Source organism: Scardinius erythrophthalmus, assembly GCF_964197995.2.
Source record: "Scardinius erythrophthalmus genome assembly, chromosome: 1".
Classification (NCBI taxonomy): domain Eukaryota; kingdom Metazoa; phylum Chordata; class Actinopteri; order Cypriniformes; family Leuciscidae; genus Scardinius; species Scardinius erythrophthalmus.
Genome location: NC_138221.1, coordinates 8,907,951 through 8,931,450, shown reverse-complemented (window position 1 = coordinate 8,931,450; position 23,500 = coordinate 8,907,951). Strand labels below are relative to the sequence as shown.

General features: G+C 40.3%; 2 protein-coding genes across 2 annotated transcripts in view; one reads left to right on the top strand and one right to left on the bottom strand.

The window, feature by feature from the left end:
* Positions 1-23,500, bottom strand: part of LOC308700561 (CD276 antigen homolog) — a 1,553,888-nt gene that overhangs the window by 400,514 nt on the left and 1,129,874 nt on the right. The gene's annotated exons all lie outside the window — the stretch shown is intronic.
* LOC308704668 (uncharacterized protein) lies at positions 8,712-18,742 on the top strand. Its single transcript, XM_081389131.1, has 3 exons — positions 8,712-8,858; positions 9,666-9,866; positions 16,491-18,742. Exons 2-3 carry the CDS (start codon positions 9,809-9,811, stop codon positions 18,140-18,142), a joined length of 1,710 nt encoding a protein of 569 aa, XP_081245257.1. The 5' UTR covers positions 8,712-8,858; positions 9,666-9,808; the 3' UTR covers positions 18,143-18,742.

The following is a 23,500-nucleotide window of genomic DNA, read 5'->3' as shown; positions in this document are numbered from 1 at the left end:
AAGAAATAACGCAAGAAATCACAAAGCAAGAGTAAAACACTATTCATTTACAATATTAACATTTAAGAGTTGATTTAGATGTCTGACGTTGCTTATTATAGGCTCAACGTAAAGTAACTTATCAGTATAACACTTGAGATCGTTTCCCATTAATTCCTCTCACAGATCTCACACTTTAACTTGACTTTAATATTCAGTAACAGTTCTCACACAAACATCGAGTCAATCACACAAACGAACACAAACTCGCTCAGGTCTGAATGAACTCAACATATTCTCCTCATGCAGAAGGAAGACAGCAGAAAAGACGCACAAGTATCGCTGTGATCGATGAAAACAATACCGAAATGAGTCTGTTGCTTAATCAAACTGTATAAAGTGTGTGTGGTGGTTGTGTAAATATGAGAAATACCGTGAACTGCTCTCCTCACCGCAGAAGACTCGACACTGAAACTCAATGACGGAAGAGACGCCTACTAACCAATGGAAAGCCGTTTTAGCATATCCACATTATTCCTATGCCTCATGGTGTAACTTCTGTTAAGCTGTAAACAATCAGTGAAAGACTAGCTCTATGGACGCAATAATATTTTTAAACTGTGTTTTAAACAATTACATTATACTACTCATCCTTCAACCATTGAACATTAAAAGGACATTTCAACAGGCGATGAATAACCCCAAAAGCAGGAATCTTTCCACAGCAAAATCGGACGGTTAAATATCTGTATTGTATGGAAGCTTGTTTCCGCCACAGAATAAAACATAATTGCGACTTTTTATCTCACAATTGCGAGTTTACATCTCGCAATTCTGACTTTATTTCTATATAAAGTCAGAATTGCGTGTTATAAAGTCAGAATTGCGAGATATAAAGCGAGAAAAAAAGTCAGAATTCTGACAAATAAAGCTTCTTTTTTTTTCTTTTTTTTTTTTTACATCTTTTCAAAACTGATGTAAAGTATATTTTTTAGTCATGAACAATGCATTTAAACAAGTTTCAGTTGTTAACATTTCTAAGTGTTTAAATTCACCAGACATGGAGAGTGTACCAACCTACCCATGCTTTAAATTAGCAGTTTTTACCAGTATTTGAGAGAGATCTACAAACGTTCCCTTTCGAAAGGGAACTCTACACTACGTCAGAATGACGCTATGGGGAACGCCTCAGACGTGACAGGTGTCTGAAATAAATATCAACTCACGTCAATCATGTTGACCGGCGACAGCCCGTGCATCATCAGCTTGAATGATGAGCGCGCGACCTGGATGTATAAAGGGGAGCCTTGCACACATGACAACATCTTTTCGTCTTCAGGGACTGTTTGTCTGTTTTGAGAATATCGCTGAAGCGTGCGGGAGGCTCTCTCGAGAGCCTCTTGTGCAAACTGTGAGCGTTTTTCATTTAAAGATGCTCCGCTCTCGTCGGACCCTTTTCTCGAGGGAGGAGGGTTCAGCATCTGAGCCCCGTGGTGCACGCGATTTGTGAAACAATACTGTTTGGGTACGAGGCGTTCACAGCAGTTCCTGAGGGTGCTGACAGTGTTCATTAAGAAATATCTCGGCGCGCGTGCAAAGAAAAAATCCGTGCGCTGTCGGATGTTTCAACCTCGCACCTGTTGACTTTCTTCTCGAGGGATGAAAGCCAAATATATTTTAACGGCTCGTTCTCGCGCTTGCCGAGGCAGTGTGTAGATTACGAGAACGTATAAATATTAAAACAGTATTGTCTGGTGATTATGGCTGCATTTAATTCTATGAATTAAAATGATGGAATATTATCTGACTTTTAAGAAGTTAGATATTTAGTAATTCAGCCTATCATCCAGATCGCGTTATCCAGTGTTTTTGGCTGCATTTTAATTTAGGAATTAAAATGATGAGCAGCGAACAAAAAGAGCAGGTGTAATTCTGGTCTTTTTGTAGAATGTGAAATTAACATATTTCTGTTTCTTTTCAGACCACGTCTCCTGTTTTAGAGTCTGGGGCAAAATGTTTTGGGTAAGAAAATCTTTAGATTTACTTTTTCGATGGTCAGGTAGTAGGTCTTAACAGGCCTCCTTGACCATACAGTCCCCATTTTGCAACCGGACAGCGCTTGGGCCTCCCTGAGGTGAGCTCCCAGGAATTAAAACAAGGAGTAATGTGGTTATCAGGTCATAGGCCTCACTAGGCCTTCCTGAAAATGAGCTCCCACATACTGTGGTTGAATGAGCTCCCACATTCTGTGGTTATCAAGTTATAGGCCTCACCAGGCCTTCTTGAATATGGGCTCCCACATACTGTGGTTATCAGGTCATAGGCCTCACAAGGCCTTCCTGAGTGTGAGCTCCCACATACTGTGGTTGAATGAGCTCCCACATTCTGTGGTTATCAAGTTATAGGCCTCACCAGGCCTTCTTGAATATGGGCTCCCACATACTGTGGTTATCAGGTCATAGGCCTCACAAGGCCTTCCTGAGTATGAGCTCCCACATACTGTGGTTGAATATGAGCTCCCACATACTGTAGTCGCCAGGTTATAGGCCTTACCAGGCCTTCCTGGTTATGAGCCTCCATATGTCAGGTTACAGGCCTCACCAGGCCTTCCTGAATGTGAGCTCCCACATACTGTGGTCATCAGGTTACAGGCCTCATCCGGCCTTCCTGGTTATGAGCTCCCACATACTGTGGTTGGATGAGCTCCCACATACTGTGGTTATCAAGTTATAGGCCTCACCAGGCCTTCTTGAATATGGGCTCCCACATACTGTGGTTATCAGGTCATAGGCCTCACAAGGCCTTCCTGAGTGTGAGCTCCCACATACTGTGGTTGAATGAGCTCCCACATTCTGTGGTTATCAAGTTATAGGCCTCACCAGGCCTTCTTGAATATGGGCTCCCACATACTGTGGTTATCAGGTCATAGGCCTCACAAGGCCTTCCTGAGTATGAGCTCCCACATACTGTGGTTGAATATGAGCTCCCACATACTGTAGTCGCCAGGTTATAGGCCTCACCAGGCCTTCCTGGTTATGAGCCTCCATATGTCAGGTTACAGGCCTCACCGGCCTTCCTGAATGTGAGCTCCCACATACTGTGGTCATCAGGTTACAGGCCTCATCCGGCCTTCCTGGTTATGAGCTCCCACATACTGTGGTTGGATGAGCTCCCACATACTGTGGTTATCAAGTTATAGGCCTCACCAGGCCTTCTTGAATATGAACTCCCACATACTGTGGTTGAATATGAGCTCCCACATACTGTGGTTGGATGAGCTCCCACATACTGTGGTTATCAGGTCATAGGCCTCACTAGGCCTTCCTGAGTATGAGCTCCCACATACTGTGGTTGAATATGAGCTCCCACATACTGTAGTCGCCAGGTTATAGGCCTCACCAGGCCTTCCTGGTTATGAGCTTCCACATGTCAGGTTACAGGCCTCACCGGCCTTCCTGAATGCGAGCTCCCACATACTGTGGTCACCAGGTCACAGGCCTTACCGGCCTTCCTGGTGATGGGCTTCTACATGTCAGGTTACAGGCCCATCCGGCCTTCCTGAATATGAGCTCCCACATACTGTGGTCACCAGGTTACAGGCCTCACCGGCCTTCCTGGTGATGGGCTTCTACATGTCAGGTTACAGGCCCATCCGGCCTTCCTGAATGTGAGCTCCCACATACTGTGGCCGCCAGGTTACAGGCCTCACCCGGCCTTCCTGGTTATGAGCTCCCACATACTGTGGTTGGATGAGCTCCCACATACTGTGGTTATCAAGTTATCGGCCTCACCAGGCCTTCTTGAATATGAGCTCCCAGATACTGTGGTTATCAGGTCATAGGCCTCACTAGGCCTTCCTGAGTATGAGCTCCCACATACTGTGGTTGAATATGAGCTCCCACATACTGTAGTCGCCAGGTTACAGGCCTCACCGGCCTTCCTGGTGATGGGCTTCTACATGTCAGGTTACAGGCCCATCCGGCCTTCCTGAATGTGAGCTCCCACATACTGTGGCCGCCAGGTTACAGGCCTCACCCGGCCTTCCTGAGTATGAGCTCCCACACACCGTGGTCGCAGGTCTTCCTAGTTATGAGCTTCCTCATGTCAGGTTATAGGCCTCATCCGGCTTTCCTGAATGTGAGTTCCCACATACTGTGGTCACCAGGTTTCAGGCCTCATAGGCCTTCCTGAGTATGAGCTCCCACATGCTGTGGTCGCCAGGTTTCAGGCCTCTCTGCCTTCCTGAGTGTTAAGCTCCCACATTCAGTGGTCACCAGGCTTCAGGCCTCCTAGGCCTTCCTGGTTATGAGTTTTCACATGTCAGGTTACAGGCCTCACCAGGCCTTCCTGGATGTGAACTCCCACGCACTGTGGTCGCTAGGGTATAGGCCTCACTGGTTGTGAGCGTCCACATGTCAGGATGCAGGCCTCATCAGGCCTTCCTGAATGTGAGCTCCCATGCATTGTGACTATCAGGTTACAGGCCTCGTCTGGCCTCCTGATCATTGGTTCCCACATCCTGTGGTTCCCAGGTTACAGGCCTCACCGGCCTTCCTGGATACAAGCTCCCACATTCTGTGGTCGTCAGGTCACAGGCCTCAGCGGCCTTCCTGAGTATGAGCTCCCACATGCTGTGGTCGCCAGGTTCGAGGCCTCACCAGGCCTTCCTGGATTCAAAATGGATAAGTACATGCACTTTCGTTTCATGCACTTTCTAAAATCCATATTTATGGTAAGGGTTATGCGCTGTACGCTTCGTTCCCTTTTTTATGTGTGGTTCAGACTCCGGTTCTTCACCTTGGGTCCCACTCTAGATGCGTCTTCTGTCGCAATGTTTTACGACAGGCGCTTCCCTTTCAGGCTATCTCCCACATTCCGTGGTTACAGGCCTCATTAGGCCTTTCTGAAGGTAGCCCCACATTGTGTGGCTGTCAGGTTACAGGCCTCTCAGGCCTTCCTGAATACGAGCTCCCACTTACTGTGGTCACCAGGTCTCAGGCCTCACAGGCCTTCCTGAGTATGAGCTCCCACATACTGTGGTCGCCAGGTTAGAGGCCTTACCAGGCCTTCCTGGATTTGGACTGGCCAAGTACACGCACTTTCGTTTCGTGTACCTTCTAAAATCCATATTTATGGTAAGGGTTATGCGCTGTCCGCTTCATTCCCTTTTTTATGTGGCTCAGACTCCGGTTCTTCACCTTGGGTCCCACTCTAGATGCGTCTTCTGTCGCAATGTTTTACGACAGGCGCTTCCCTTTCAGGCTATCTCCCACATTCTGTGGTTACAGGCCTCATTAGGCCTTTCTGAAGGTAGCCCCACATTGTGTGGCTGTCAGGTTACAGGCCTCTCAGGCCTTCCTGAATACGAGCTCCCACTTACTGTGGTCGCCAGGTCTCAGGCCTCACAGGCCTTCCTGAGTATGAGCTCCCACACGCTGTGGTCGCCAGGTTAGAGGCCTCACCAGGCCTTCCTGGATTCAGAATGGCTAAGTACACGCACTTTCGTTTCGTGTACTTTCTAAAATCCATATTTATGGTAAGGGTTATGCGCTGTCCGCTTCATTCCCTTTTTTACGTGGCTCAGACTCCGGTTCTTCACCTTGGGTCCCACTCTAGATGCGTCTTCTGTCGCAATGTTTTACGACAAGCGCTTCCCTTTCAGGCTATCTCCCACATTCTGTGGTTACAGGCCTCATTAGGCCTTTCTGAAGGTAGCCCCACATTGTGTGGCTGTCAGGTTACAGGCCTCTCCGGCCTTCTTGAATACGAGCTCCCACTTACTGTGGTCACCAGGTCTCAGGCCTCACAGGCCTTCCTGAGTATGAGCTCCCACACGCTGTGGTCGCCAGGTTACAGGCCTCAGCGGCCTTCCTGATATGAGCCCTCATGTACTGGAGCTCCCCACATGAGGGGGTCATCAGGTCTTAGGTCTCAGTAGACCTTCCTTGGTTTGAACCCTCTCTTACTTCCCCAGTGTTCGGATCGAGCACTAGGTAGACCCGTGGATTGAGTGGACGACTTCCGTCGTTTCTTGAGGTTAAGTCACACTCTCCGGGAGATCCCGTCTCTGTGATCCGGAACTGAACGGTTTCTGCCAGCTTTACAGGCCTTCAGTTTCTGGATGCCTTATCCAAGGCAACTTCCAGAGGCTCTGTCTTGGACAGACAGGCAATGGCCAGATTGTGAGTCTTAGTATAGATCACCAGGCCAGCCTGGTGGCATTTCAGGAGGCATGCTCCCCTGAATAGTGACTGGCTGGGAGTCCCTTGGGTCCCCTAGCCACACTCCCTAGAAGGGACCCCTTCTATTGGAAGTTGTGGTCCTAAGCCTTTGAGCTGGCCCAGATATACCCCCATTAACTATGTTCTGGCGGTTTCTTGGTTCATTAGCTTGGGCTATGATCGGTAGGGAGTGCTGTCACTGACAGCCCGATGTGACCTAAGGGTGAGTGGTTTCAGTGTTTCTGAATTACTGGTTAGGACAGTTGTCACGGCCTTTGGGCATGCACTCCCCTCAGCATGGTGGCGTTGGTATATCGTTCCCCATAGCGTCATTCTGACGTAGTGTAGAGTTCCCTTTCGAAAGGGAACGTCTCAGGTTACGACTGTAACCTATGTTCCCTGAGAACAGGGAACGAGACACTACGTCTTCCTGCCATGCCTCGGGGCCTGCCTGCAACAGTCCCTTCAGACGATAGGATGTTGTCATGTGTGCAAGGCTCCCCTTTATACATCCAGGTCGCGCGCTCATCATTCAAGCTGATGATGCACGGGCTGTCGCCGGTCAACATGATTGACGTGAGTTGATATTTATTTCAGACACCTGTCACGTCTGAGGCGTTCCCCATAGCGTCATTCTGACGTAGTGTCTCGTTCCCTGTTCTCAGGGAACATAGGTTACAGTCGTAACCTGAGACGTTTTCACTCTGCCACAAGGGCCATTTAGGCTCCTCTGGACGATGCATTATCATTTATACTGTAATTACCATAATAAATGACATGCAAATTGCTGGTCAAAAGTTTTTCAATGATCTCAACAGCTTTAAAACTACTGATATTTATAAAATGTGTTCATGTGAAAGGTTTTAAACCTAAAATTATGCCATAGAATTTCGTTTTTAATTTTTTATTCTTTAGACTCCATTTTAAATAGTTTCTTAGTCTGTTAATTTGTGCGGACAGTTGCACAACCTGACATTGGGTTTAAGATAACAAAACATAAAATATGTATTATTTAAATGTACTAAAAATTTATTCAAACTAAATAGTTTTCATAGATTAAAGTGATCAAATGATGTTAAAAAGAGATAATGTACTTTAGGAAATAATGTGTGTGTGTGTGTGTGTGTGTGTGTGTGTGTGTGTGTGTGTGTGTGTGTGTGTTTGTGTGTGTGTGTGTGTGTGTGTGTGTGTGTGTGTGTGTTTGTGTGTGTGTGTGTGTGTGTGTGTGTGTGTGTGTGTAATCATGTTTTGCATTAGAATTGAAAAAAAGTCCGCCTGGCACTATGTTGATATTCTGTCTTCTGGAAGGGTAAATTTTCTTCGCAGAGTGACAATATTCATATTTCTGGATTCTACAGACTCTCAGCTACAAGGTGGTTGCAGTGACAAATGACAATACACTTCTTGAGACACAAGCGTGTTCTTCTGATGTGATATATCACCAATAAATACAAAAACGGAAGTTCAAATGCTTTGTTTTTTATTTTATATATGTATATATGTATATATATATATATATATATATATATATATATATATATATATATATATATATATATATATATATATATATATAACCAGGAAAGTCCCATTGAGGTTAAAAACCTCTTTTTCAAGGGAGTCCTGGCCAAGAGGCAGCAAAAAACACAGTCAACTACATTTATAAAAGTTATACAATACAAATAATTAAAAACATTTACAATTTAAAAAGGTCATTCCAGGTTCTCTCAATCTGGAATTAAAAGCATTTAAGGAAATAAGTTCAGATAATTTCAAGTGTTTTTGCAAAAAGCTCCATGCAGAAGGAGCGGAGTAAACAAAAGCCCCTTTTTTTTTGTGATCATTTGATCGCAATAAATAAGAACCAACACTTCTCCATGTGATTAAACTACAGATGTAGGATGGCAACAGACCAAGCATGGCCTTATAGATAAAAATATGCCAGTGCCCTGATCTCCTGTTGGACAACGATGGCCATCCCACTATGGAATATAATTCACAATGATGGGTCAAGTTTTTACAATTCGTAATAAATCTCAGAGACGCATGATAAACAGTGTCAATCTTATGCAGACATTGTGCTGAAGCGGTCCTATACACCAGGTCTCCATAATCTAATTTTATATGTTTTATATATTTTAATAAAACATTGCACTTAATAAATAAGCACCCTTCAGGATTATGTGAACACTGTCAAATAGAGGAATCAGTAGAACATGTGATTCTTCACTGTCAAAAATACTCTCGAGAGCAAGAAACATTAATAAGGAATTAATACGGAGGGAAAGCAGAAAGCTTGGACAGGAAGAATTAAGTCTAAAAAATGTATTTGACATTGAGGTATGGAAATTATTCCATTATTTGAAAGAAACTGGATTGATCAATAGAGTTTAGGGAGCAGGGAATATATGTATTATTTTTTTATTAAATAATTGTATTTTTTTTCCTCTCTCTTTTTTATTAAGAGTAGGAAATAGTAACAGTTATATGCATAGAAGCTCCAACATAGTAGGTGGTGGTAATGCACCATAATGCTAGTGCCACCCGCCATAAAACGTAACAAAGAAGAAGAAGAGGAACGAGTTCGCTACTTTCCCATTGGAAATAGTTGGCAACACTGTTTCCCTCATTGAGAGTTTCAGCGTCGAGTCTTCTGAGGTGAGTTCACGGTGTTTCTCATATTTACACAACCATCACACACACTTTATACAGTTTGATTAAGCGACAGACTCATTTCTGTATTGTTTTCATCGATCACAGCGATACTTGTGCGTCTTTTCTGGCGTCTTCCTTCTGAAATAAACATTTAGTGCAGCAGCAGCGAGCATGAGGAGAATATGTTGAGTTCATTCAGACCTGAGCGAGTTTGTGTTCGTTTGTGTGATTGTCTCGATGTTTGTGTGAGAACTGTTACTGAATGTCAAGAGTTTAAGTGTGAGATCTGTGAGGGGAATTGATGTGAATTGATCTCAAGTGTTATACTGAGAAGTTACTTTACGTTGAGCCTATAATAAGCAACGTCAGACATTTAAAATCAACTCTTAAATGTTAATATTAATGAATGAATAGTGTTTTACTCTTGAACAATATTGCTTTGTGATACAATTTATTTTAAAACATTTTATGATCATTGTCAGTTTCAGCGCACATACATACAATATTTTAATGATTTAAGTACTTAGTGATTGTCATGAAATCTAACAATATATTTAGATTCAAATGTACATATTATGCTTCTGTAATTATTTATCTGTAGTGCAGTTTTACAGGCTTTTATCATGTATCCTGACTCAAGTAATGTGTTTCTAACAGCAAACACTCAGAATAAAGTGAGATGATCTGCTGATGATCCTGAATGGCTTGTTGAATGAGTGTTGATAGTCTGAGGCTCATCAATATTAACAGATCTGCTGAAAACACTCTTTATTTCATGACAATAGTTCCTGTTTTCACCTCATTTATTAGATCTCCTGAAATTTGTCATCAGTGAAGCTCCTCCCACTGCAATTCTCCATTAAATGCTGGAAAACAAGTGAAGACGGGCATCAGAGCATCAGGAAGAGCTGAGATCTGCAAAGACTGAGTTTATTAAAGAGGACAGAGAGAACATGAGTGATCCAGAACCCTGCAGAATGAAACACACTGAAGATCCTGAAGAACAAAGAGGTTGGTGTTTATTCTTCATTCATTCATGATGCTGAAGAAGATTCATGTTAGAAACATTCAAGCACTTCATCACATTTAGATAAACAGTTCAACTATGAAATGGTACAGAATGTTCTGGGTTTTCTTCAACAAATGGTCAGTAAAGGGAGGTTTGAGACATTTTTATATTGATTGTCAACATCAGGTCAAGCTAAATACTATTTTAACTGTTTTATTTTACATCATTTATATCTGGTTCCCAATTTGCCACAACGTTACCAGAATTTTAGTCATTTTCAATATAGTTTACTAAATTTGTTTTTTTAGGAATAATCAGTAAACACTAAGTTACTGATGAACAGATGAAGTTGTATTTGTCAAATATCATACAAGTTATTCATAATTATAGAGATTCTTCTTCTTATAATAACCTTGGTAACTAACAGGGTTGATGAATGTGATTAACGTAGCGGTGTGCGATATTGACAAAAAATGTTAGCTCAATATTTTGGGGGATTTTGCCGATAACGATAATCAGATTTGTAAAATATTGCACACAGGAAAAAAAATATGTATGTAAACTAGGGCTGCATCTAACGATTATTTTTGTTGTTGATTAATCTATCTGATTTACTTAATTACCTTGTCCATTAACTTGTCTGAAAATGCACTTGTGTTTATCTGCAAAAGGTTCACATACACTAGATTGCAGCCTAGGCTACTGTTAATGTAAATATAATGTTAGTCATTTGTTTTTAAAGTCTATATCAGAGTCCTGCGAGGGACGGATTTCTCCCTTAATAATTCCTAAAAAACTGACATCTCAGTTCATCTCGATCTCACAAATCTCTGTTATTATCAATGAAACTGGCTGCACAATGAATCTTTCATAATATCTACACTGTGTTTGCTATAATCAGATGATTTGCCAGTATGCAGAACTCAGCACTGAACAAAAAGTCCATTTTGAGCGGCGAGGGGATTCTATCTTAAATGCATCTGATTGGCGTTCAAGAAATCAACACATGTCTGTGATTGGCTACATTGTTCAACGCTGCAAACATGTTATAAATAGATAGAAACTCTGGCCTGTAAATCGTTTCTTTTTTGTTTTAGTTGTTCTTGTTGCTTTTGTGCAACAGATGAATGATAATTTATTCGTTTTTAGATGTTCAATTTATAGATAATTCTATTTTGCGGGAGTCCAGCGAATCGATTTTAAATAACAGTTTCTATTTGGACATATTTTAAAAGTTTTTTTTTTTCTGTGATGCAAAGACAAATTTTAGCATAACTATTATTATTATTATTATCATCATCAATGTTGAAATCAGTTGTGGTGCTTTATTTTTTGTGAAACTGTGATAGTTTTTTAAAGGATTCTTTGAACAGAAAGTTCATAGATTTTTTAATAGATTTTTTTTAAACAATGTTAAAGTTTTACTGTCAATTTTTATCAATTTAATGCTTCCTTGCTGTATGAAAGTATTAATTTGTTTTGAAAAACCACTGACCCCAAACTTTTGAATGGAAGTTTGTTTCATTACTACATTTACACTACATTTATTAATTTAGCCTACACTTTATTGACTTAGAAATTAAGAAAATGGTGCAATTTATGTTATATGAATAAATATAATATTATGTTTCAATATGTGTAGGCTATGTCACGATATGTATCGTCAGGTTCTTATACCTCAAATTAAAACCCAGTGATGTCCGCAGATCTTATGGTAACAAAATAAAAACGAAAATAAGATTATTTCCTGTATCATAAAGAAGAAAAAAAAAAACATTTATTTTGTGTTACATGATCCTAATGGTGTTGCCTACCGTACCTCTATGAACAGTGTAATTCAGGCTAAGTAGCCTATACACTGTGACAAGAGCCAAAAATAAATAAATTATAATAATGATGATGATGATGCATGCAAAACATAATATAAGAGACTACCATAATATAATAATTATTCATGGTTTGCTACAATTACATGATTTCTGGTGTGATAGCCTATATTGGGAATTTTGACCGTGATCCCATGCAATTAGCACTGGGGCTGGGACGGTATGGATTTTTTCTTACTGCGGTTGAAAAGCAAGAAATTACCGCGGTATAGCAGTAAACCGCTGTAAACCTCAACCCCCCTCCCCACGTTTTTTTTTTCTGCGACGTCGCGGCTGGAACAACAAACAGAGTGTGGCAATGATAATCTCAGGTACTGTTTATGTGCTTTATTTAATGTTAAAAGCATGCAATGTGACTTTGAATATCGTTTAGTGCTTCAGCTTTGAAGCTGTAAAAGCAACAATGGATAATTCACCTCAGATCTTGAAATTAATCAAATGGAAATAAGAGTGTTTAAACTGTGAACATACAAGTGTATTCTTTGACAAAGATTGTTTTAGTAACTCAGTAGCCTATGTATTTTTAATAATGTTTAAATGGTGTAATATTTGTGAATTTGATTATGTAGCTGCTTAATGCTTGTCCATTTTCTTGCGAGTGCTGTCGAGATTACTCTCTGTGAGTGTGCACTTGCCGCGACTCCGCAAGGGTTGACAAACGCGGTCTTCACGTGAGAGAATTGTGTTAAATAAGCATGTGCAATTAAAAGCTGAGGTCCTGCTTTTGGGGCTTCAAATTATAGGCTATAATACATTTTCGATGCGGCGTCTGTCGAAAATAGACTAGGCGCCTATCTTTAGCGAAGAGAAGCTTCTGAAACGCGCCGCGTCGTGGCTGGTGTAAACACAAGCATTGACTAAAGTGGGCGCGATCAGCTCCGGTAGCCGCGTCGCAGCCGTAACGCGCCACAGAGAGTGTAAATAAGGGGTTATAGTCAATAGCCTACGAATGGAATGTTATTGTGTCATGGAACATTGCGCTCCCCAACTTGTTAACCCTCTGGGGTCTGGACTGTTTTTGGGGTCCTTGAGATGTTCTGACATGCCCTGACATTTGTGCTTTTTTCAGTTGCTTATAAACATATTAATGGCAAAAAAAAATTACACACTATTTAGCACAAACAGGGCTACCATAATATGTGAGCAACAAGAATGTAGATGTCTGCATCTTTGAGAGAATAATGTTTTTGCGTGGTTATTGAAAAAACTAAAAACTAAAGTTTCTGAAATAAGGCCACAAAACGCATACTAAATATGTGCCAATAAGACTTTTGTCTAATGGATGTCATCGTCTAGTGTTTTTTCTTCAAAATGATGTGAAAATCACCCTGCCTAATCATTCACATAACACAATACATTGATTTGAATTTAGCAAAGCACTTTCTGTTTGGAAAGGCAATATGCGGAGTGGGCGTGGTTTACACCTGTGGAGACAATGGGGCCTGCATACTTAATTAGCCATTCATTCAGGTGAGTCACTGAGCCACAAGAATGCAAGAGCAACAGTTGGAAGCATCTCAATTCTTTTTTATTTTTCCTCATATTGTGCTTGCAATTTGGCCTATAATATCCAAGGAAAACATGTCTAGTAATTGTGCTAGTAATCAGTTAATTCTCATACTGTATTTTCAGTTTTGGAATATTTATCCTCTCCCCAAATTTGTCACTTATAAAACACAATAAAAATTATTTAAAGAAAAGGCTTATATTTACCTTTTAATAGTTTGTTTACATCTACCTTGTAAATATATTTTTTTATTAAAAAGGTTACAATTACAACAACAACTCAAGTGTAATCTTTCTTTGTAAAAACTAAAGTATACATTTTATCATACATATTTCAAAGTTAAGGATTTGATTGATTATTTGATTACTTTATTTTTGACAAAACATACTATATTTAACATGAGCAAATATTGGCAAACAAAAGCTTATTTGAGGTGGCAGATATTTTACAGTAAAAATGTATAATCTATCCAAAACTAATCAACGAAATGTTGTCTTTCATATGTCTGTAACATAGGTCTTTCATTTTTATTATAAGAAATATAAATATTAATTTGCAGTTTAATACGTTGCTTATACAAATACATTTTATTTCAACATATTTCAGTCAATTTTTACTCAGTATAGCAATACAGTTTGCTAAAACCGAAACATTCATTCACAAACAGAAACGCCTGACTGTAACGTTGTTTTTATGAAATATTAGGGCATATAAATGTTAATTTTCAGTTTAATACGTTGCTTATACAAATAGCCTACATTTTATTTCAACATATTTCTGTCGATTTTTACTCAACTCAGTATAGCAATACAGTTTGCTAAAACATCATCATTCATTCACACAGAGACGCAATTTAAATTTAAACTGTCTTTTTGCGAGCTGTGGTAAACAGCGCGCATCTCTGCGGCTGCCATTCATTCATTCACAGAAACGCGATTAACTTGAGAAGGAAAAAAAACTTACTACAGTATTCGGATCCTCTCTCCTCGCAATACCCGCACTCTGAGGTAGATTTTCCATTATTATTATTCCTCACAGCGCTGCCAGATGGTGTAAACACGTAGGCTACAATGGTCTGATTAAACTCTTTTTTTTTTTAGCTGATATGGGGGCGTTCACAGGTTTGCTTGGATTGCCTCAGTAATTTGCGTTTGAATAGCACGCGCTCTCCGTGGACGGGTTCACATTACATTTGAATGAGCTCTAATTAGCTCAACTGGAATCGCTCTCTTTTAATACAGATTTCACAAGATGAGAATATTTGTTTTTTATATAAATTACCTCATTTAAAAGAAGAGAATTCAAGCTTCATGCCTGTGTGTCTGTATGCCTGTTTGACTGAGTATTCACTGAGTTATGGTTCATTTTCGGACGCGTTTCAGAATGGTCTTCACTGACAGAGAGAAGGCAGAACTCGCATCACGTTTATTTTTCTTTATTTGGCAAAAAGCACAACACTTTGTTTTTATTGTGAGTATACACAAAAATAATACACATTTAACAGAATCGATTGATGTATGAAACTTGCTTGTAATATCAAAGTCAACAGAGCAAAATTAATTTCTTTTAAACTGAACTGAAAAAAAGCGAGCCTATCGCGCCGGCGCGATTGTCGACCTCAGGGGGTTAAAGGTCGGATTTGCTCCATCTTTTGATAAGTTTGGTTTAGAAAACCTTGAATCCATGTAAGACACAATGTTATTAGACACGTCATAATGAATCCATGTCATTAGACACAACGTGAACATGTGAAGGCCAGTGTTTATTTAAAAAAATTTTTTGCAGTGATGACGGTGACTAGCTCAGACCCGTGGTAGGTGTCACGTGACTGCGGTATTGCGGTAATGCGGTAACCGTCCCAGCCCTAATTAGCACAACATTAGAACTGCATCCCATGTAATTAGGCCTACTATATTCCTATATCCATTTGCGTTCGTGATTTTCACCGCTAATCCACTTAAATCATAACATTAATCGTGTAGGTCAATCACAATCCCTCACGGAATGTCCCCACCTCTGGTGACATGCAGCGATCTGATATCTCATTGTTTGGGGTTACCATGGCTTCTCAGAACATTGGAGTATCGGCGAGCCTATCAGGGATGAGTTCGCTAATGAATATTCATGAGTCTTCCCCTACCACCCTGCAAAAAAAAAAATAGCCATCAGATCTATTTCCGCGCTGTACTCTGTTGCGTTGGGTCCCGCGGGAGTGCAGGTCTCTAGTCTACATGTGCATACACAACTTTTAAAAACTGGCAAATGCACTGAAAGCTTCGTTGACAGATTTAAGTTGAAGTTATAATTTAAAGTCCATTTTATTGTCACCGAATGGGGCATAGTTTGCATAGTAAACAAAGCACCTTTCTGTTCGGCCGTAGTTTAAAGTATTTCCATACTTTGGATGATCGTGGTCTGTCATTTTCAGCATGAGAGGGAGCAGAAGCTGCCATTACTCGATATTTAAACGTACTAATGAATGACGTGTCGACGCATTTCATGTGTGTTGACGTATTTTCATAGTCCACGTAATCGATGACGTTGTGGCCCTAATGTAAACAAAGTCTATGATTTAAAGACTAAAAGGTAAAATAGCCTTTAAATTATAAAAGTCACTAGAACAGAGGAAACAGACTTTCAGCAGTGTCAAGTCAAGTCATCCTCATTTATATAGCGCTTTTAACAATGTAGATTGTTTCAAAGCAGCTTTACAGAGATAAACGTATAATTTAAGGTAACAGAGATTGTTTTGGCTTTATAGCGGTTCTTTAATAAAGTTATTTTCCAGCTAAAGTTAGTTTTGATTGATTCGCTTCCGTCGCACCGATAATTTGTTATTAAATGAGGGACCGCTAAGACGACGAAACACATTTTCCCAACAACGCTTTATCTGTAGAGTGGTAAAGGGATCCTCCATAGGGAGAGACTAGTTGGCACTTCAGCACTGCTTTGACATCGGGTCCTATCAAAACCATTCAAATTGCTCCTAAAAAAGACAACATGCGCTTTTCGGCAATATACGGCTTTATTGCGGTTATTGTCATGCTTTCCGTCAGTAAATGACAGCTGCTTTCTGGCAGAGCGGGAAGGAAGGATTTGCACAGAGAGATACAAAGCGCAACCGGTTTGAGGGTTTCTGATTGCATAAAATAATAAAAGAAATGAACAAGTTCATGGCGAATGAAGTGGTAATGAATGAAATGAAATTTAATTTTTTTTTTCTTTCCTGTCAGACCTGATGGAAGAGAGCGAGGAGAGTGAAGACCTGAGTGAAGTGGAGGAGGAGAGTGAAGAACTGAGTGAAGTGGAGGAGGAGAGTGAAGAACTGAGAGAAATGGAGGAGGAACATCATGTCAAACCTGGAGAAAAACCTTTGAGTCGCTCAAAGACTAAAAATAAATTTTTAAAGAAAAGAAGAGCCAAGAAATCTTTCACCTGCACTCAGTGTGGAAACAGTTTCACAAGCAAATGTAATCTTGAGTGTCACATGAGGATCCACACTGGAGAGAAGCCGTTCACATGTGATAAATGTGAAAAGAGATTCTCATGCAAACGAAATCTTAAGAGTCACATGAGGATCCACACCGGAGAGAAGCCGTTCTCATGTCATCAATGTGGCAAAACATTTCTTAGGGCATCAGAGCTGAAGTCACACCTGACAGTTCATACGAAGGAGAAGCCGCATTCATGTTCTGTGTGTGGAAAGAGTTTTTCACTGCGTCAAACTTTACATAGACACGAGAAAACACACACTGGTGTGAGAGAGTACATGTGCTTTGAGTGTGAGAAGACTTTTACTAGAGAGAACTGTTTAAAACTGCACCAGAGAATTCACACTGGAGAAAAACCTTACAAGTGTTCACACTGTGACAAGAGATTCAGTCACTCATCATCTCTGAAAAAACATGAGAGGATCCACACTGGAGAAAAACCTTACAAGTGTTCACACTGTGACAAGAGATTCAGTCGATCATCAAATCTGAAAACCCATGAGAGGATCCACACTGGAGAGAAGCCGCATGTATGCCATCAATGTGGAAACAATTTCCCATACAAACAAAGTCTTGATGTTCACATGATGATCCATACTGGAGAGAAGCCGTTCTCATGTGATCAATGCGGGAAGAGTTTCAGTCAATCTTCATCCCTTAAGAAACACATGAAAATCCACACTGGAGAGAAGCCGTTCTCATGTGATCAATGCGGGAAGAGTTTCACACAATCATCAAGCCTTGAGATTCACATGAGGATCCACACCGGAGAGAAGCCGTTCACATGTGATCAGTGTGAATCAACATTTCTTAGGGCATCAGACCTGAAGAAACACTTGACAGTTCATACGAAGGAGAAGCCGCATTCATGTTCTGTGTGTGGAAAGAGTTTTTCACAGCGGCAAACTTTACATACACATGAGAAAACTCACACTGGTGTGAGAGAGTACATGTGCTTTGAGTGTGAGAAGACTTTTATTACAGCTCAACATTTAAAACTGCACCAGAGAATTCACACTGGAGAAAAACCTTACATGTGTTCACACTGTGACAAGAGATTCAGTGCGTCATCATCTCTGAATAAACATGAGAGGATCCACACTGGAGAAAAACCTTACAAGTGTTCACACTGTGACAAGAGATTCAGTCAGCCAGGACATCTGAAAAGACATGAGAGGATCCACACTGGAGAAAAACCTTACAAGTGTTCACACTGTGACAAGAGATTCAGTCACTCATTATCTCTGAAAAGACATGAGAGGATCCACAGCAGAGAGAAGCATCACACATGTGATCAGTGTGGAAATAGTTTCTCTTTTAAAAGTCATCTCAAGATACACATGAAGATCCATGCAGTGGAGAAACCACATCACCTCAGTCTGAGATCACAGTAGCTCATCTTTATGTGCTGAGAAACATTGTGGAGGAAGGTCACGAGGCTCCACCTGAGAGTGTCATTTCATTCACTTCAACCTCACCTCAAACTCGACGTCAACGCAGAAAGGGTCACAATAAAAAACCTGTAAAGGCTGCCGAGGAACTTTCTGGTTTGCTAAGACACATGACAATCTAAACATTGTTTTGAATAAAGAGTTCTCTGTCCATCTCTGCTTCTCTCAAGTCACATGAGAGAGCAGTGACAAGGGTCTGTGTCCACACATACAAAGGAGCTATTGTATTTTCAGAGGGACAGTCATGCGGGTATAGAAAATAGACTACACTAGCTGGGATCAGCTGTTGTGCATGTGATGTTTAGTTTATTTGTGCTTACAGTAAATATGATGTAGACACCTCAATTCGGGATATAAAAGGAAGAAATCTGGACAGACGGATCGCTCTTCCTTGCAAATCTCCAGCCCGGAACACCAGCAGTTTTCGGGAAGCAAGAAGCCAAGCTAATAGTACTCTGTTAGTTTTAGTACTCTATTATAATCTGTAACAAGTATTCTTTTCATTTTTGATTCTTTAATAAATATTGTTAAACATTTATTATCAAATCATCTGACTGGAACTTGGATTCTTGAGTACGCTTCACCTTTTTCTTTCCTGGATCAGAAGGATCCAAACCGGGGGGAAAACTACAAGAGGGTGAGCATTCATTTTTGAGAAAGAAAATGTAGCTCGATGGTGTTTTATGCCCCCAATGGCTCCTTAGAGGCAGCTAACCCTACCCTCAACCTTAAACCCCCATCCCCTCGCTGCCTGGAAGGCGCCGTTGGGGGCATAAAACACCAAAGACCGGAAATGTATGCACTGTTTGATTGATTATCTGCCTAGCCAAAGAGGCCGCTAGCAACAGGGTTATTGTTGTATAGCAAACACGGTTGAAGAGTACCTAAAAAGGTAGATTTATACTACGAAGGGGATATTTATTATATTTATAATTCTTATTATCTTTATAATAAAATACGAATTTGTAGAGACTGGTCACCTAACTCTTAAAAGTACGACTAAGGGATAGGCTCCTTAGTTACCGCGGGATTATTTATATGTCCTGGTAGGATGTAAAATAATTTGGAACGGTATTAATCGTAGAAAACTTTTACAACATGTTTTTCCTAAGTTAGTTTCCCAACAGCCACCATGAGCGACAGGACATTTTCACATTAACACAAATGTTTGGCACCAAATTCACATGAGATTTGTCTGTTCAGACCAATGCAAAAAAATGTCAGTAAATGCAGGGTGCAACTTTCTGTTTCTGACTCCCGCTTGTCATGCTTGCTACAGACTGCAATTTTTGGCATTTCTATAAGATTATAAATCACACTGTACGATATATCTAACAAACTTGGTGTGACATTTTGGATGTAATGTAATATGGACATGGACATAAATGTAGACTGTACAGTGATTACTGTACTGTCCAAAATCCTACATTGTGTACCGGGCAAGAAAGAACATCAAACAGTATTTTCATGTCTTCAAACAGCCATTTGTATTGTTGTATTTGTTATGGGGCAGGTCACTCATGCGCGTTGAATTTGTTTTGCAATACCCACGACCTTAGCGTTGCAAGCGCCAACACTATACTGTTTGAGCTACAGGAGAAGATAACTGACTAGAAGATAATTACACATAAGCCACCAGAATTCATCAACTAACCATTTAGAAATGTCCTGTTGCATTCTACATGTGGTCACTTCTTGAGTCTATCCATCATTCTCTGACTCTGGTTTGAAAAGGCTAAAAGTTTTTGAACATTTTAGTGTGTCTGTGTGAGGTAAAGAAGAAAGCTGCGCCCCCTGTGCCTGAGCAGCAGTTCATTTACATTTAAAGTGTAGGATTGAGTGCGAATCAAACACAAATTAATCTTCCAGGTGATTTGTTCAAACGTAACTCTACACAGAACTAAACATTCCAAGCCCCATCACCCACCCCGGCTCCAGCCAGTCTACCTAAGAACTTTTATGAGCCCAGCTAAAGGAAGAACTTGTCAATGTGAGATGGCTTGGAAAAGAATGATTGGTTCAGAGATGACAACTCAGTGCCCAATAAAGATAACAGCAGAAGCTGCTCGAGCCCACAACATTCCAGACCCCCTCCACCTTAAGGACCTCTGAATGAACATACCAGAATTATCTTCTCTTCAAACCAGGGAACTGAGATTTTACCCATAACTATACATAAAATCATTCAAGAACAATTTTCAATGGACTTGTATAAATCAAACATCATGCAACGACATGATTCTATTTTGTGTCTACAATAAATGTGTGTAATATGCTTAGATCTCATATAATTCATGTAATTGTTATAACTATTTAGATGCTTGAATGAAAGTGTGTCGTGATTCCTGTCAGCATGACCGGATGTTCTTAAAGGGGTCATATAATGGTACATGCACTTTTAAAAGTTGATTGTACTGAAATGTGTGTTGGCAGTGTCTGTACACAACCATCATAAAATGATAAAAATCCATCCAGTGTTTTTTTTTTTAATCTTCTTATATGTTTCCTCCTGTCTCAAATCAAGCTGTTCGATATTGTGACGTCACAATATCGACGCCCCTCCCATGATGGGTGATTGACAGCAGTGTTTCAAACACAGACCCGCCCTCGTGAGCGAGCTGTCAATCATAGCACGCGCCGACGTGCGTTCATTGTTGATAGCTGGAGTGCTAAGTAGAATGGTGTCTAACGATTGTGGTGTTCTGTTCTGTTCTTGGGTGTATTAATGAACACAGCAGTCATATTGATGCTCCTAAATCCGTACAGCTGAAGACGCAGTGGCTGAGTTTGTTTTCGAAGGGAATATTCCCCACGATCAGTCAATGCTTTCATGTTTGCGCGAATCATTTCACCAGACTGCTTTACAAACGAGGGTCAGTATAAAGCTGTTTTTGCTAAGAAGCTGCTCCTGAAAAAGGGATCAGTATCAACTATTCGTGTTCCTGCTGCACCTCCAGAAGAACAAGTGAGTGTAACATTTTATTGACCTTTAGGGTAGAGTGGGGGAAAACGCCCCCCTTAAGGAAAATGTGACATTACAGTGAAACAAAACATAAATGTGACTAGAATTGCCATCCCGGTTTTGAGTGACTATGGCAGGAGTTATTCACCAAATATTAAAATTGCTCAGCCTTCATAATTAATTAGTATTTTCACTGAAAATATTTTTGTACAAAGGGGGCGTTTTGCCCCAGCGGTGGGGTAAAACGCCCCCCCAAGGTGGGGTAAAATGCCCCCTTTCTTACCAACCAGTTTGCTTCATAGATCAACAGCAAAATTAACAGACAATAGTTTTTAATCTCTAAAGGTAAAAGGCAAGTAATGTATCAACATGTGTATATATATTAATATTTATTTCAGCAATGTCCAAAATAGCCAAATTTAACTACCTTCCATCAGTGAGCTAACTTTGCTAGCAAGCTAGCTAGTTAATGCTCACTTGAGGTAATTTTTTCATGTTTTGTTCAAATATTTAGATTTTACCACCTAGTTATACTGCATTAAGTGTAAAACAAAGGATTTGATAGACAGAAATATTTTATTATAGTAATTATGATAGAGAAACTATGCCCCCAGGGGGGGGCGTTTTACCCCTCAGTGTAGGGGGCGTTTTACCCCACAAGCTATGAGTTTTTAAAAAAATGTTAAATTTTTCAAATATAATTATATTCCTTATAAATAATATATGATCTCAAACTACAGACTTCACTATTCATCTATCATACATCACTGCGATATCCTGCAGAACAATATTCTCTTAAAAACTTATTTACTAATATCTGAAAATTATAGCATTTACCATGTAATCCTCTTCTCTTCAAATGTGTCGCTGGTGTCAGCTTCTCCGTAGAGATTTGTATCCCCATTATCAACGTAGTGCATAGCAACAGTAAAAATGTATCTTGACTACTTTTAGTGGTTATTTTGGGAAAAACAGGTGGGGGGCGTTTTACCCCAGGGGGGCGTTTTCCCCCACTCTACCCTATATTAATCTTTATATTAATCTTTGCAAATCGCTAGCACGTTTCACGATGAATGTGGCTATTTTTACACTCAGGGTACATTATGGCATGTTTTCTATGTACGACGTTCTCAATATAATTCATAATCCCACGTTTATAATGAACGCGTTATGGTTTTTGTATTATTATTTTAAACGGTGTACGCACAGAACAGAGGGGCGGGGTGAGCAAAGCTCATTATCATTTAAAGACACATGCACTGAAACGGCGTGCTGAAAACAGAGCTGTTTTTGACCAGGTAAAATGAGTGTTTTCTTACAATACTAATGAGAATTTTTAATAAAAGTGAATTACAAACTTTTAATTTAGACCCTAAAGAATCATATTAGCTTGTACAAAAATGACATTATATGACCCCTTTAATTCAAAAGATGGCTTGAATGAAATCTGTGTAAAATGTTTTGTATTCTTATAATAGTAATGTCTAAACTGTGGCCTCTGTCCTCTCTGCTATAGCTTAGAGAGCAAGGAGATCCCAGATAACGCATGTTTTACGATGAGGCAAATAAAGCCAGTTTCTAATTGGTCCAATCTCTTCAGGAGGTGGGACAAACTTTTGAGTTTAAAATCTTAGACACGAAAACAAAGCTCTCTCTTCTTTGTGTTCGCTCTCAAGAAACGCTCTGCTATCACTCTCAAGAGGATGCAGAACCAAAATTGCAGCGGGAGATGAAGATCTAGACAGACTATAGTAACCATGTACAACGCGCAGACGAAAGAACCCAAATCAAGATCTGAAGAACATGGGTTAAACAACTTCATTCAAGCCATCACATACTCTCCTCTCAATTTCCTTTCTTTTTTTAGTTTCCTTTCTTTTCCGTTGTGAGTCTCGGTTCTAAGTTAAGTTTTGCGGCAAAGTTTGGTTCCACGATTCGACAAAACCAGCTTCAGACAAAGACTTTCAATTCATCCGCCAGCACAACACGCGATTGGCCGCCCCAGACATCAGGCATGAGGAGACCAGCCAGCAAACAAACTCGGGAAACCCCTTTTACGCAGACAAAGGGAATCCCCGAAGCAAAGACAAGCAAGTACAACCTCCAGACTCTTAAGCTGAACTGGTGAATTGATATAAGTGTAGTAACCTGTCTAAGAAACGATAGAAGGGTTAAATTAATGATTGATGATTCGTTCCAGGTCATGTCTTATAAGTGCATTATAGAAACTTGGGATTACATCATCTCACTCTTAAACTCACTCTTAAAACTTAATCTTTCCTTACTCTCTTTCTTTCTGCAACGCGTATAATGTGTGTGTGTGTGTCTGTGTTAGATAT

Bases quoted from the DNA above. Each gene is read 5' to 3' on its own strand.
- LOC308704668 (XM_081389131.1), top strand. From the start codon at position 9,809: ATGAGTGATCCAGAACCCTGCAGAATGAAACACACTGAAGATCCTGAA. The intron at 9,867-16,490 runs GTTGGTGTTTAT...CTTTCCTGTCAG, and splicing joins AGATCCTGAAGAACAAAGAG to ACCTGATGGAAGAGAGCGAG.